General features: G+C 51.9%; 1 protein-coding gene across 2 annotated transcripts in view; it reads right to left on the bottom strand.

Annotated features, from left to right (window-relative positions):
- The window catches only part of Ccdc57 (coiled-coil domain containing 57), a 99,306-nt gene that overhangs the window by 68,898 nt on the left and 16,062 nt on the right, over positions 1-14,346 (bottom strand). For both annotated transcript variants that reach the window (XM_075989767.1, XM_075989768.1), the window contains 4 exons: positions 2,472-2,573; positions 2,193-2,350; positions 1,987-2,061; positions 580-780 (listed from right to left, as the gene is read on the bottom strand). In XM_075989767.1, the coding sequence (XP_075845882.1) occupies positions 580-780; positions 1,987-2,061; positions 2,193-2,350; positions 2,472-2,573 (536 nt within the window). The remainder of the gene's footprint in view (positions 1-579; positions 781-1,986; positions 2,062-2,192; positions 2,351-2,471; positions 2,574-14,346) is intronic.

Genomic DNA, 14,346 nt, shown 5'->3' with positions numbered 1-14,346 from the left:
AGTGGCAATCTACAAACGTGGGTGAACGCACCTTGGGGACTCGAGTCTCTGTGACAGGCCAGTCACAGAAGGGCCAGTGTCATACGATTACAGCATGTGCTGTTCCTAGGGTAGCAGATTCACAGAGAAAGCAGACTGGAGGCCACTGGGAGGCTAGGGAAGGGGGAAGCCAGCGCCGAATGGGAACAGTCCCGCCAATGACTGGCATCCGACATGGTGGCACACACTTGCAGTCCCAGCACTTGGGAGGTGGACGCACAAGGATTATAAATTCAAGGCCAACTAAGGTTATAGGGCAAGTTCTGGACCAACTTTGCTCAAATGAGACCTTGTCTTAGAAAAAGCAAAAACTAAAGACAAACTTTGTTATGTATACTTTACCACAAATAATCATAAATATAAAAACTACATAATTAAAAAGAAAACATTAAGAGAAATGGTTAGAAAAATTAGCCAGAAAGTTCCAAAGTCCCTCCCACCTATTGCATGCAATTTTCCTTGGTCTAAAATGGCCCATGCCTGGCCAGGGCACAGGCACGCAGGGCTGTTGGGCCAGGCAGGCCAGAGGGAGTGGCTCACTTGTCAATAAGGGCATTCTTTTCTTTGGCATCATCAGCTCGCGTCCACTCGGCCCTGCGCAGTTGCCCCTCCAGGGTTTCGCAGTGGGCTTGCAGCTGCAGCACCCTGGCCTCCAGCGCTCGCAGCTGCTCTGCATGGGCGCTCTTCACTGCTGCCAGCACTGCATCTTTCTTCCTGGCTTCACGGTCAAGCTCTTCGTGTCTGGAACACAGGGAAGGGCCCCACCAGGGTTCACTCAGTGCCCTGGAGTCTGCAAAGTGTCTGCCATCTGTTCTCACACTACAGGATCCCCGACAGGATGCCGGCTTTACAGGAGTGACTTGGGGGTGAGCTTGCTCTTCCTATGTAAGCAGCTATTCTCAGATGCCAGGCTCCTGGATGCTTCCCAAAGCTCACAAGACAGACACCAAAACAGTTCACAAAGCACTCTTAGCTCACCACCGAGACCATGACCAGCCCATGGAGGGCACAGGAGCACTCTCAGCTCATCACTAGGGAGGTGTGTTATCGCTACAGTTACTGTGTTTCCTTTGGAAGAGAAAGTAAATGATTCTTGCCCTGGGGGCTAAAACCCTAGAGCTGGAGCTTCCAGCTGAGCTCACTCATGGGGCCTCTCACCCCATCCCCAACCCACTCCATGGAGCTACCTTGTTGACTGTGCTGTTCCAGCACCTCCTGAACCCCACAATAGCCTGGAGGAGGGGCAATGTTTCAATGGCCCTGCTGAAGTCCCCACCTTGAGCCAACACACCACCTACTTCCTGGGTGTCCCAGGAAGCACCTGCTGCAGTTGGCTGGGTCCCAACCTACTCTGGTCACAGGCTATGTCAGCAGGAAAAAGAGAGCTCAGAGAATCTACATCCATGAGAATAAGAGGTGACTGCATCAACATGGTAAAGTTTGGGGCTACAGTCTAAAATTTATAGTTAATAAAACATTCAAGTTTTAAATGTTAACTTTCAATTTTTTAAATATTTATTTACTGGTGGGCATTGTGTGAAGTCACGTGTGTGAAGTCAGTTCTCTTCTTTAACCGCATGGATTCCAGAGAGGGAACTCTGGCCACTCGCTCGCTATGGTGGCAAAGATTTTATGTACAGAGGAAGCTCACTCACCCATAAAAGTTAACTTTTAACTAAGGCTATACTTTTTAAAAGCGTGTTTTGGCACTGGAGATTAGATCCAGAATTTCAGGCATGCTAAGCTTGTGCTTTACCAATGACCTGGAGTCCTGGCCCTTAAAGAATTTTAAATTTTGAGATGTTGAAAGTCTAACCCTCTCTGAGGAAGTAGAGCATGGAGCCAAAGCATCACGTGAGCACAGGCTACCCGTCACAGGGCCCTTGTCGTCAGTGACTACAACCCAGACTCTCTCCCAGAGCTCCCCACCCAGGCACAAATACTCACTTCCTCCTGACGGTGTCCTCGGCTCTCTTACTGGCCAGCTGTACAGAGTGAAGCTTCTCCTCCAAGTCCTTTATCCTGAACAAAAACTGTATCAGTAAAGAGCAGTTACAGAAGAAGCCGAAGCAAAGAGCTGGCATAGCTAGGAAGGCAGGGCCACCAGGCTCTAGCCCTGATGGCCACAGTGCCCGGGAGGAGAACCCACGTACCGACCATCCTTCACGGCCTCCAGATTCTGGAACTCCAGGGCACGGCCCTGTAGCCTCCTCTCCAACTCGATGTGCTCTGCCTCTGCCTTCTGCAGACTCTCTGTGGCCTGCGCCCCAGCTTCTCTCAGAGCCTGCAGCTCTTTGTTCAGTAGCTTCACCTAGGAAAGTACGGGGGAGCAGCTGTGGGAGGATGCTGAGGTGCTCGCAGCTCAGATCAAAGCTGGCAACAGTGAACTGGAGAGCTAGAAAGCCCGCCAAAGCCCAGACAGGGACGGTTACCTTGAGCTCATGGGCCAAGACCACATTGCTCAAGTCGTCTGCCCTCAGCTGGAACTCGTGCTCCCGTCTCTGCATCTCAGATTCAAACTCCAGCAGCAGCTCCTGTGAGTGGGGAGTGAAGGAGGGCAGCGACCTGAGACACCTCGGGTCAGGCTTGAGACCACGGTCCGGCGTGAGCCGCAGTGCCTTTACAGCACATACAAAGTTTGTTCTGCACGCATGATAGTTACCTACAGAAAACAAAGGCTTCGTACCACCATTCTTCAATATGTATCCTTATAGACCTTTGGTTTTTATTACGTAAGAATGCTTAATTTTAAAAGTTTCTGTCTGTCCGGGAAGTAGTGGCGCACGCCTGAGGCAGGCGGATCTCTGTGAGTTTGAGGCCAGGACAGTCAGAGCTGTTTCTCACACACACATTTTGCTTGTGTGTATGTCATTTGCCTGCATGTATGTCTGCACTACAAGTGTGCCTGGTGCCCTTGGAGGCCAGAAGATGGCATTAGATTCCCTAGAACTGGAGTTACAGTTGGTTGTGAGCTGCCACATGGATGCTGGGAATTGAACCTGGGACTTCTGCTCTAAACCACCAAAACATTTCTCCAGACCACAGACAAACTTCTATCACTTTGTACTATATTTAAGTAAAGCAATCTTCTCATCATTGATATCAAAATATCAACCAGCTCTGAAAAAAACTTGAAGATGCTTGATGTTCTAAGTATCAAGTAGTCAGCCAAGATTTCACCATTTTTGTAAAAATAAACAAGCACATCCAATTTATTAGTAGGCAAATTTGCTTTCTTTGTTAATAAATGGTCAAATTAAATGTAAACTAAAGTTTTCTTTGTCTTTGTTTTTGATAGGGTCTTACTGTGTAGCACTGCCTGGCCTGGAACTTACTATGTAATTAAAATTTTTTAAATATGTGCGAGTGTTTTGCCTGCATGTATGTCTGCACACTGCATGAGTGTCTAGGGCTTGCTTGCATCAGATCCAATGGAACTGGAGTTACAGTTTTTAGCCCCCACGTGGGTGCTGAGAATTGGACCCAGCTCCTCTGGAAGAGCAGCCAGAGCTCTTCATCGCTGAGCCATCTCTCCAGCCCCAGTAACTTGCTGTTTAGACCAGACTGGCCTTGGATTCAGAGATCCACCTGCCTGTGCTCTCAGGTGCTAGGGCTAAAGGTGCGCACCACCATGCCTGGCACCACCATGCCTGGCGCCCAAAGACTGTTTTATTTCTCCACATTTATCCACTTAAATGTGTGTGTCTGCATGTGTGCACACTGTGGGGAGGTCAGAGGACAACTTGCTGGAGTCGGCTCTCTGCTTCTACCACGTGAGTTCTAGGGACAGAAATCAGGTTGGCAGGCTTGGCAGCAAGTGCTTTTACTCAATGAACCATCTTGCCAGCCAAGAAAGATTTTAAATTAACTTTATCTATGATTTATTACCAGTAACTGTGTGATTTACATTTCTATTTTATATACATATACTAATATATATCAAGCTACATAAAAATTTCTCAGGTAAGTGGGGCAGTGGTGGTGCACACCTTTTAATCCCAGCACTTGAGAGGCAGAGACAGACAGATCTCTGATTTCGAGGCCAGCCTGGTCTACAAGAGCTAGTTCCAGTACAGGCTCTAAACCCATCTCAAAAAACAAAACAGAAAAAAGGAACCTCTCTCTTCTAAGGGAGAAGCGGCTCATGGGTGCCACCCTCAAAGGGGCTGGTGTAGCTCCCTCAGTTGGGTCAGAATGCGGGCTGCACAGTCACCTCAATCAGGGCAGCACACACAAGCGGGCTGCACAGTCACCGCAATCAGGGCAGCACACACAAGCGGGCTGCACAGTCACCGCAATCAGGGCAGCACACACAAGCGGGCTGCACAGTCACCGCAATCAGGGCAGCACACACATGCGGGCTGCACAGTCACCTCAATCAGGGCAGCACACACAAGCGGGCTGCACAGTCACCTCAATCAGGGCAGCACACACAAGCGGGCTGCACAGTCACCTCAATCAGGGCAGCACACACAAGCGGGCTGCACAGTCACCGCAATCAGGGCAGCACACACATGCGGACTGCACAGTCACCGCCGTCAGGGCAGCACACACATGCGGACTGTACAGTCACTGCCATCACCGCCGTCAGGGTAGCACACACATGCGGGCTGTACAGTCACCGCAACCAGGGCAGCACACACATGCGGGCTGCACAGTCACCGCAACCAGGGCAGCACACACATGCGGGCTGCACAGTCACCGCCGTCAGGGCAGCACACACAAGCGGGCTGCACAGTCACCTCAATCAGGGCAGCACACACAAGCGGGCTGCACAGTCACCGCAATCAGGGCAGCACACACATGCGGGCTGCACAGTCACCTCAATCAGGGCAGCACACACAAGCGGGCTGCACAGTCACCTCAATCAGGGCAGCACACACAAGCGGGCTGCACAGTCACCTCAATCAGGGCAGCACACACAAGCGGGCTGCACAGTCACCGCAATCAGGGCAGCACACACATGCGGGCTGCACAGTCACCTCAATCAGGGCAGCACACACAAGCGGGCTGCACAGTCACCTCAATCAGGGCAGCACACACAAGCGGGCTGCACAGTCACCGCAATCAGGGCAGCACACACATGCGGACTGCACAGTCACCGCCGTCAGGGCAGCACACACATGCGGACTGTACAGTCACTGCCATCACCGCCGTCAGGGTAGCACACACATGCGGGCTGTACAGTCACCGCAACCAGGGCAGCACACACATGCGGGCTGCACAGTCACCGCCGTCAGGGCAGCACACACATGCGGACTGCACAGTCACCGCCGTCAGGGCAGCACACACATGCGGGCTGCACAGTCACCGCAATCAGGGCAGCACACACATGCGGACTGCACAGTCACCGCCGTCAGGGCAGCACACACATGCGGACTGTACAGTCACTGCCATCACCGCCGTCAGGGTAGCACACACATGCGGGCTGTACAGTCACCGCAACCAGGGCAGCACACACATGCGGGCTGCACAGTCACCGCAACCAGGGCAGCACACACATGCGGGCTGCACAGTCACCGCAACCAGGGCAGCACACACATGCGGGCTGCACAGTCACCGCAACCAGGGCAGCACACACATGCGGGCTGCACAGTCACCGCCGTCAGGGCAGCACACACATGCGGGCTGCACAGTCACCGCAATCAGGGTTGCACACACATGCGGGCTCCACAGTCACCGCAATCAGGGCAGCACACACATGCGGACTGCACAGTCACCGCCGTCAGGGTAGCACACACATGCGGGCTGTACAGTCACCGCCGTCAGGGCAGCACACACATGCGGACTGTACAGTCACCGCCGTCAGGGCAGCACACACATGCGGACTGCACAGTCACCGCCGTCACCGCCGTCAGGGCAGCACACACATGTGGACTGCACAGTCACCGCCGTCAGGGCAGCACACACATGCGGACTGTACAGTCACCGCCGTCAGGGCAGCATACACATGCGGACTGCACAGTCACCGCAATCAGGGCAGCACACACATGCGGACTGTACAGTCACCGCCGTCAGGGCAGCACACACATGCGGACTGCACAGTCACCGCAATCAGGGCAGCACACATATGCGGACTGCACAGTCACCGCTGTCAGGGTAGCACACACATGCGGACTGCACAGTCACCGCAATCAGGGCAGCACACACATACGGACTGCACAGTCACTGCCGTCACCGCCGTCAGGGTAGCACACACATGCGGGCTGTACAGTCACCGCCGTCAGGGCAGCACACACATGCGGACTGTACAGTCACCGCCATCAGGGTAGCATACACATGCGGGCTGCACAGTCACCGCAATCAGGGCAGCACACACATGTGGGCTGCACAGTCACCGCCGTCACCGCCGTCACCGCCGTCAGGGCAGCACACACATGCAGACTGCACAGTCACCGCCGTCAGGGCAGCACACACATGCGGGCTGCACAGTCACCGCCGTGACCGCCGTCAGGGCAGCACACACATGCAGGCTGTACAGTCACCGCCGTCAGGGCAGCCCACACATGCGGACTGCACAGTCACCGCCGTCACCGCCGTCAGGGCAGCACACACATGCGGACTGCACAGTCACCGCCGTCAGGGCAGCACACACATGCGGACTGCACAGTCACCGCCGTCAGGGCAGCACACACATGCGGACTGCACAGTCACCGCCGTCAGGGTAGCACACACATGCGGACTGCACAGTCACCGCAATCAGGGCAGCGCACACATGCGGGCTCCACAGTCACCGCAATCAGGGCAGCACACACATGTGGGCTGCACAGTCACCGCCGTCAGGGCAGCACACACATGCGGACTGTATAGTCACCGCCGTCAGGGCAGCACACACATGCGGACTGCACAGTCACCGCCGTCAGGGCAGCACACACATGCGGACTGCACAGTCACCGCCGTCAGGGCAGCACACACATGCGGACTGCACAGTCACCGCCGTCAGGGTAGCACACACATGCGGACTGCACAGTCACCGCAATCAGGGCAGCGCACACATGCGGGCTCCACAGTCACCGCCGTCAGGGCAGCACACACATGCGGGCTGCACAGTCACCGCCGTCACCGCCGTCAGGGCAGCACACACATGCGGACTGTACAGTCACCGCCGTCAGGGCAGCACACACATGCGGACTGTACAGTCACCGCCGTCAGGGCAGCACACACATGCGGACTGTACAGTCACCGCCGTCAGGGTAGCACACACATGCGGGCTGTACAGTCACCGCCGTCATGGTAGCACACACATGCGGACTGCACAGTCACCGCCGTGTGGGTAGCACACACATGCGGATTGCACAGTCACCGCCGTCAGGGCAGCACACACATGAGGACTGTACAGTCACCGCCGTCAGGGCAGCACACACATGCGGACTGCACAGTCACCGCCGTCAGGGCAGCACACACATGCGGACTGCACAGTCACCGCAATCAGGGCAGCGCACACATGCGGGCTCCACAGTCACCGCCGTCAGGGTAGCACACACATGCGGGCTGCACAGTCACCGCCGTCAGGGCAGCACACACATGCGGACTGCACAGTCACCGCCGTCAGGGCAGCACACACATGCGGACTGCACAGTCACCGCCGTCAGGGTAGCACACACATGTGGACTGCACAGTCACCGCCGTCAGGGTAGCACACATATGCGGACTGCACAGTCACCGCCGTCAGGGTAGCACACACATGCGGGCTGCACAGTCACCGCCGTCACCGCCGTCACCGCCGTCAGGGTAGCACACACATGCGGACTGTACAGTCACCGCCGTCAGGGTAGCACACACATGCGGACTGCACAGTCACCGCCGTCAGGGCAGCACACATATGCGGACTGTACAGTCACCGCCGTCAGGGCAGCACACACATGCGGACTGCACAGTCACCGCCGTCAGGGTAGCACACACATGCGGACTGTACAGTCACCGCCGTCAGGGTAGCACACACATTACGCACATCTTCTCGTTTCTCTGACATGGAGAGGGCAGCCATGGGGTCCTTGGCTGATGAGGGTGTTCACTGGCCTAATCTCTCTACTACCTAGTGTCAGTCATCCTTCACCTCATTCTTGGAGCCCTTGGGAGGACTGAGTGCTCAGGAATGTGTGAGCCCCTTTGGACCTGGGCCCTGCCCTGCCCACCACCAGACTGGCCCTGAAAGCAGGGCTGAGGGGGCACAGACGCAGCTGTGAGGGAGCTGCCCCCCTCCCAGTCCTGTGGAGCACACCGTCCAGCCCGGGCAGACAGGCCCCATACAAATGTGTGCACCATGAATTCTGCCCCTGCTGCTCACGTACCTGTTTAGGAAGCTGTAGAAAGCATGACTGAAAAATCACATTTCAGGTTTTCAGTCCCTTGAAAGGTAAATATGAAATATGAACGGTCACATGAGCAACCTTACTGGAATCAGAATACTACAATCATTATTATAAATTACAGAATCATGGGGTTATAGCTTAGTGGTAGGATGCTTGCCTGTCATGTATGATGCCCTGGATTCTGTTCCAAGCATAGAAACAAACAAAAAAGGAAGGAAGGAAGGAAGGAAAGAAGGAAGGAAGGAAGAAAGGAAAGAAGGAAGAAGGGAGAGAAAGGGGGTGAGAGAGGGGGTGGAGGGAAAGAGGGAGGGAAAGGTGGGAGGTGAGTTGGTGGAATATACCCGTAACCCCCGAACTTGGGAGGCAAAGACAGACAAGTTCTAGTCAGCCTGGGCTACACGGTAGGAACCTCTCTCAAAAGATCCACACCAAAACCAGCCAACTAATCAATGGCAGCAAATCCACAAATCATGAAACATTGTTGTTTTTTTTTTTTCTGAACAAAGCCCACAAGGGAAGTTCTGCAGGCTGTGGCTACCAGAGAACAGGGATCCACACTACTACACGAGCCAGTGCTGCCACCTTCTGGTCCTGCTGGTCAGCCAACATGACAAGTCACTGTCCTCCTGGTGCCCTTGTCTCAACAACTAGCGGTCACCCTGTGTGCTCAGACCAAACCGAGGCGTCCCTGGCAACCGCCTCTTCATCAGCCACGTCAGAAGTCCCACAGGCTCCTCTCTAAGCATATCAAAAGCTGGCCTGTTCTCATCCGCTAGGGCCTACTGTCCAGGCATGTCCCATCAGCCTGCTGACGACTTCTCCCACTTCTGGACCAGAGATCCTCAATCTTGTCAGTGCTCTGCACAGAAGCCCAGGGCTCCCCATGCTGCTCCCGTTCCTGCAAGGCCCTGCAGGCCAACATTCATTCCTCACATGAACATGAACTCTAGTTTTTAGGTATCCCTGTGCACACAGGCAGGTGCTTGTCCTCCTCCTGATGATTCCCCCACCCCGCCCCCAATGCTTAATGGCCCTTCTTGACCGCTCACTCTACCTGAAAGCGAATCCAACCAAACCCCACACCTGACCCTCCTGTTTCACCACATCCACGCTGGGAAGGCTAGGATCTTGCTCAGGTTAACTGCTCCAAGGATGTTCTTTGCTCTGTGAGGGCAGGCAATCTAGGTATGCCAGGTATTCATGCCTGACCCAGAGTCTAGAGAGCTACCAGCATGTAGCATGCATTCAAAAACATTTCAGCAATGAATGGGTAAATTTCCTCCAATGTCTTGTGACCCTGTGACTAACCGACAAGAAGGAAGATTTTCTTTGCGCACAGTATGTGATGAAGGTGAGCAGGCCAGTTCCCAGCCATCAGTTTGTTTCATTTTATAAGAGAAAAACCATTGTTTTTAATCTCAATTTTTTAATTGATATTTATTGAGCCCTCCCTACTTCAATCCTCCCCCAAGGTCCCCATGCTCCCAATTTACTCAGGAGATCTTGTCTTTTTCTACTTTCTATCTCCCATGTGGATTAGATCTATGTAAGTCTCTCTTAGTGTTCGCATTGTTGTCTAAGTTTTCTGGAATTGTGGTTTGTAAGCTGGCTTTCTTTGCTTTATGTTTAAAAAACACCTATGAGGGGCTGGAGAGATGGCTCAGAGGTTAAGAGCATTGCCTGCTCTTCCAAAGGTCCTGAGTTCAATTCCCAGCAACCACATGGTGGCTCACAACCATCTGTAATGGGTTCTGGTGCCCTCTTCTGGCCTGCAGGCATACACACAGACAGAATAGTGTATACATAATAAATAAATATTAAAAAAAATAAAAATAAATAAATAACACCTATGAGTGAGTACATGTGATAATTGTCTTTCTGTGTCTGGGTTACCTCACTCAAAAAATGTTTTCTAGCTTCATCCATTTTCCTGCAAAATTCAAGATGTCATTATTTTTTTCTGCTGTGTAGTACTCCATTGTATAAATACACCACCACATTTTCCTTAACCATTCTTTGGTCAAGGGGCATTTAGGTTGTTTCCAGGTTCTGGCTATGACAAACAAAGCTGCTATGAACATAGCTGAGCACATGTCCTTGTGGCACAATTGAGCATCCTTTGGGTATATACCCAAAAGTGGTATTACTGGGTCTTGAGGAAGGCTATTTCCTAATTTTCTGAAAAATCGCCACATTGACATCCAAAGGAGTTGTACTAGCTTGCACTCCCGCCAGCAATGCAGAAGTGTTCCCTTTTCCCCACAACCTCTCCAGCATAAGTTGTCATCAGTGTTTTTGATCTTGGCTATTCTTACAGGTGTAAGATGGAATCTCAGAGTTGTTTTGATTTGCATTTCTCTGATGACTAAGGATGTTGAATATTTCCTTAAGTGTCTTTCAGCCATTTAGATTTCTCTGTTGACAGTTCTCTGTTTTAGGTCTGTACTCCATTTTTTTAATTGGATTATGTGTTCTTTTGGTGTCCAATTTCTTGAGTTCTTTGTATATTTTGGAGATCAGACCTATGTCTGATGTGGGGTTAGTGAAGATCTTTTCCCATTCTGTAGGCTGTAGTTTTGTCTTGTTGACTGTGTCCTTTGCTTTACAGAAGCTTTTCAGTTTCTGGAGGTCCCATTTACTAATTGTTTCTCTCAGTATCTATGCTGCTGGGGTTATACTTAGGAAGTGGTTCCCTGTGCCAATGTGTTCAAGTGTACTTCCCACTTTCTCTTCTATAAGGTTCAGTGTGGCTGGCTTTATGTTGAGGTCTTTGATCCATTTGGACTTGAGTTTCGTGCATGGTGATAGATATGGGTCTATTTTCATTCTTCTACATGTTGATATCCAGTTACGCCAGCAGAGGAAAACCACTGTTTTACTGAATCAGTTCAACTGACAAGGCTGCCCAACACGTGAGACTGTGGCCTGACCTCTCCTCACAGCTACCTCCAGTGCCAAGACTGCTCCAGGCCACACCAGGCTGGGCCGACTATTCCAGCCCACACTGGGCAGACAATCCCAATTCTCTTGCAGCAGATATGCCGGTTTCTTCTTCCTGAGATAGGGATGCCACTGGAGACAACAGAACCCATGCTCCCCGATGTCGAAAGGACCACGCGTACATTCTGCTGAGTCTGTGCAAACCAACTACTTACCAGACCTTCCTGCTGAAGCCCTTCTTGACTAAAGCCCCTCTCATACTACTTTTGTGGCTCTGGTACCATCAAAAAATGGGTCATTTCTTGCACATCATGGCTGTTTAGCTATTTTTGGTGGTTGTTGACTTTCTGAGTCTGAGTCTCATTCTGTAGCCCAAGTTGGCCCAGGAACTCATGGTGACCCTCCTGCCTGTCTCCCAAGAATTAAGACTGCCAGCTCGAACCATCACATCTGGCACAATTAGTCTTTTCTTTTTTTTCTTGTTAGTTTTTTCAGACAGTTTCTCTGTGTATCCCTGGCTGTCCTAGAACTCACTCTGTAGACTAGGCTGGCTTTGAGCTCACAGAGATCCTCCTGCCTCTGCTTCCCGAGTGCAGGGATTACAGGCATGTACCACCACCACCCAGCCAATTAGTCTTTACTTGGACACATATTTCTGGCTCTGACTTAATGTGTAAGACTCCTGGCTGTTTCGGAAGTCAAACCCTCCCACAATGGACAAAGTTCTTGGTCCCTAAAAGAAGTGCACTGGGGGCCATTCCTAGTAGATGACAAGGAAGTCCTGAGTCTTGGCGCATCCTGAGTATTCACCCCCAGAGGCAGTGAAGAGCGACAGTGGACTCCACTTCCAGGTTGAAGGTCTCGAGAATTGCTCTTTTCAGTGCCCAGGACACAGCTGATTCTCTGCAGGTGCCCATATACCTCTACATATCTTGCCAAAGGCACCCTTAGCCAGGGGTTAAGAAATGTGGTGGTTTGAATGAAAATGACCCCCATAGGCTCTTATATTTGAGTATTTAGTTCTTACCTAGTTGATGCAACTGTTTGGGAAGGATTAGGAGGTGTGGCCTTGTTGGAGGAGGTGTCACTGGGGGTGGGTTTTGATCCCAGTCTTTCCTTCTCTGCCTAGTGCTTGTGGATTAAATGTGAGCTCTCAGCCACTGCTCCAGCACCAAGCCTGCTTGCTACCGTGCTTCCCACCATGATGATCATGGTCTCACCCTCTGAAAATGTAAGCAGGGCCCCAATGAAATGCTTTCTTTTGTAAGTTGCCTTGGTCAGTGTCTTTTCACAACAGAAATGTAACAAAGGCCAGAAACAAACAGATCAAAACGGCTTTCACAGTCCCACACTCTGGGAAAGGGCGGATGTGGAGGCAGCAAGGCTGACTTCTGGCTTCACTTCTCCAGTGTCTTAAACACAATTCTAGGGGAGCACACCCGAGTCTGTGTTCTGTACACTGTGGACGATGCTATTATGTGAAAGGCCCAGCTTCTAACAGAAGTGGAGGAGACCCTGTCCACCATCATGGACACAGTAGCAGCACCACTGAACGTGGACTCTGTGTGTAAATCCTCAGGCTATGCTCTCCCTCATCCCAGCTTGCTGAGGCTCTGGGTGGTACAGGCTGGCCTGGAATCACAGAAATTCGCCTACCTCTGCTGACATTAAAGTTGTGCACCACTAAGCCTGGCTTCTAGATCCTTTTTGTGAGAAAATTTTTGGTCAGCCACTGGGTCTTGGTATAAACTGAACACCTTGGCCATAAGCCCTCAATTTACCATGTGACTCCAGCTGGTTCATCATCTGATCCACTAAGCTATCGTTTGGTATTTGCTGCAATACACCATAAGGAAAACAAGGAAAACTGTAATCTGCAGGACTGGACGTAAGCAGACCCAAGATCACAAAGGCTCCTGCTCTCACTCCTGCAGCTGGGCCTTCTCCTCCCAGCCTCCATGGCCTGGGGCCCTGAACAAGCAGTTCACACGGGAAGATAAGACAGGCACCACCTGAGGGTGCAAGGCTGTGACACACAGGCCCGCCCTAGAACATTCCTGAAGGACAATCGCTCTTCTTAGCAGGCAGAACTTTGGGCAATGAACCCAATGATACATTTATTTTGAAAGAAACAAAAATGGACAAATATGCAATTATATACTGATTCCTGTGCTGTAGCCAATGGCTTGTCTGGACGGTTGGCTCCTTGGAAGGACTTGAATACTGGAGAGAAAGACAACCGAGGAAGTATGTGGACGGCTCTCTGTGACCTCAGCAGAGGGTTTCAGTGATCTGCTCTGCAGACAGTCAACAACCCCAATCTCCTTCTTCTCGTCCTCCTTCCTCAGTTACCCCTGTAATTGCCCAATGGATTCATGAACAATGTGGCCATGGTGGCAGGGATGGAGGTTATGCAAGGCTTCAGTAACACAGACTTCTCACTTAGCAAGGCTGATCTGGCTGCTGCTCCTGCTAAGTGCCCATCTGCCAGCAACAAACCCAAGACTGAGCTACAATATGGCAGCAGTCCCTGGATGACCAGCCTGAGGCCTGGGGGCAGGTTGGGGACACCGAATTGCTGCATCATCACATCCTTATGGGAACAGACACTTGTTCTGAGTGTGGCTTTCCCAGCATGGAATGCGTCTAATCAGTACTGCGCTGTATGGACCACAGGACGGAATGCGTCCATCAGTACTGCGCTGTATGGACCACAGCATGGAATGTGTCCATCAGTACTGCGCTGTATGGACCACAGGACGGAATGCGTCCATCAGTACTGCGCTGTATGGACCACAGCATGGACTGTGTCCATCAGTACTGCGCTGTATGGACCACAGCATGGAATGCGTCCATCAGTACTGCGCTGTATGGACCACAGCATGGAATGCGTCCATCAGTACTGCGCTGTATGGACCACAGGATGGACTGTGTCCATCAGTACTGCGCTGTATGGACCACAGGATGGAATGTGTCCATCAGTACTGCGCTGTATGGACCAGAGCATGGAATGTGTCCATCAGTACTGCGCTGTATGGACCACAGCATGGAATGC

Source organism: Microtus pennsylvanicus, chromosome 11 (assembly GCF_037038515.1).
Source record: "Microtus pennsylvanicus isolate mMicPen1 chromosome 11, mMicPen1.hap1, whole genome shotgun sequence".
Lineage (NCBI taxonomy): Eukaryota > Metazoa > Chordata > Mammalia > Rodentia > Cricetidae > Microtus > Microtus pennsylvanicus.
The sequence above is the reverse complement of the archived record's forward strand: the minus strand, read 5'-3'. Positions and strand labels throughout refer to the sequence as shown.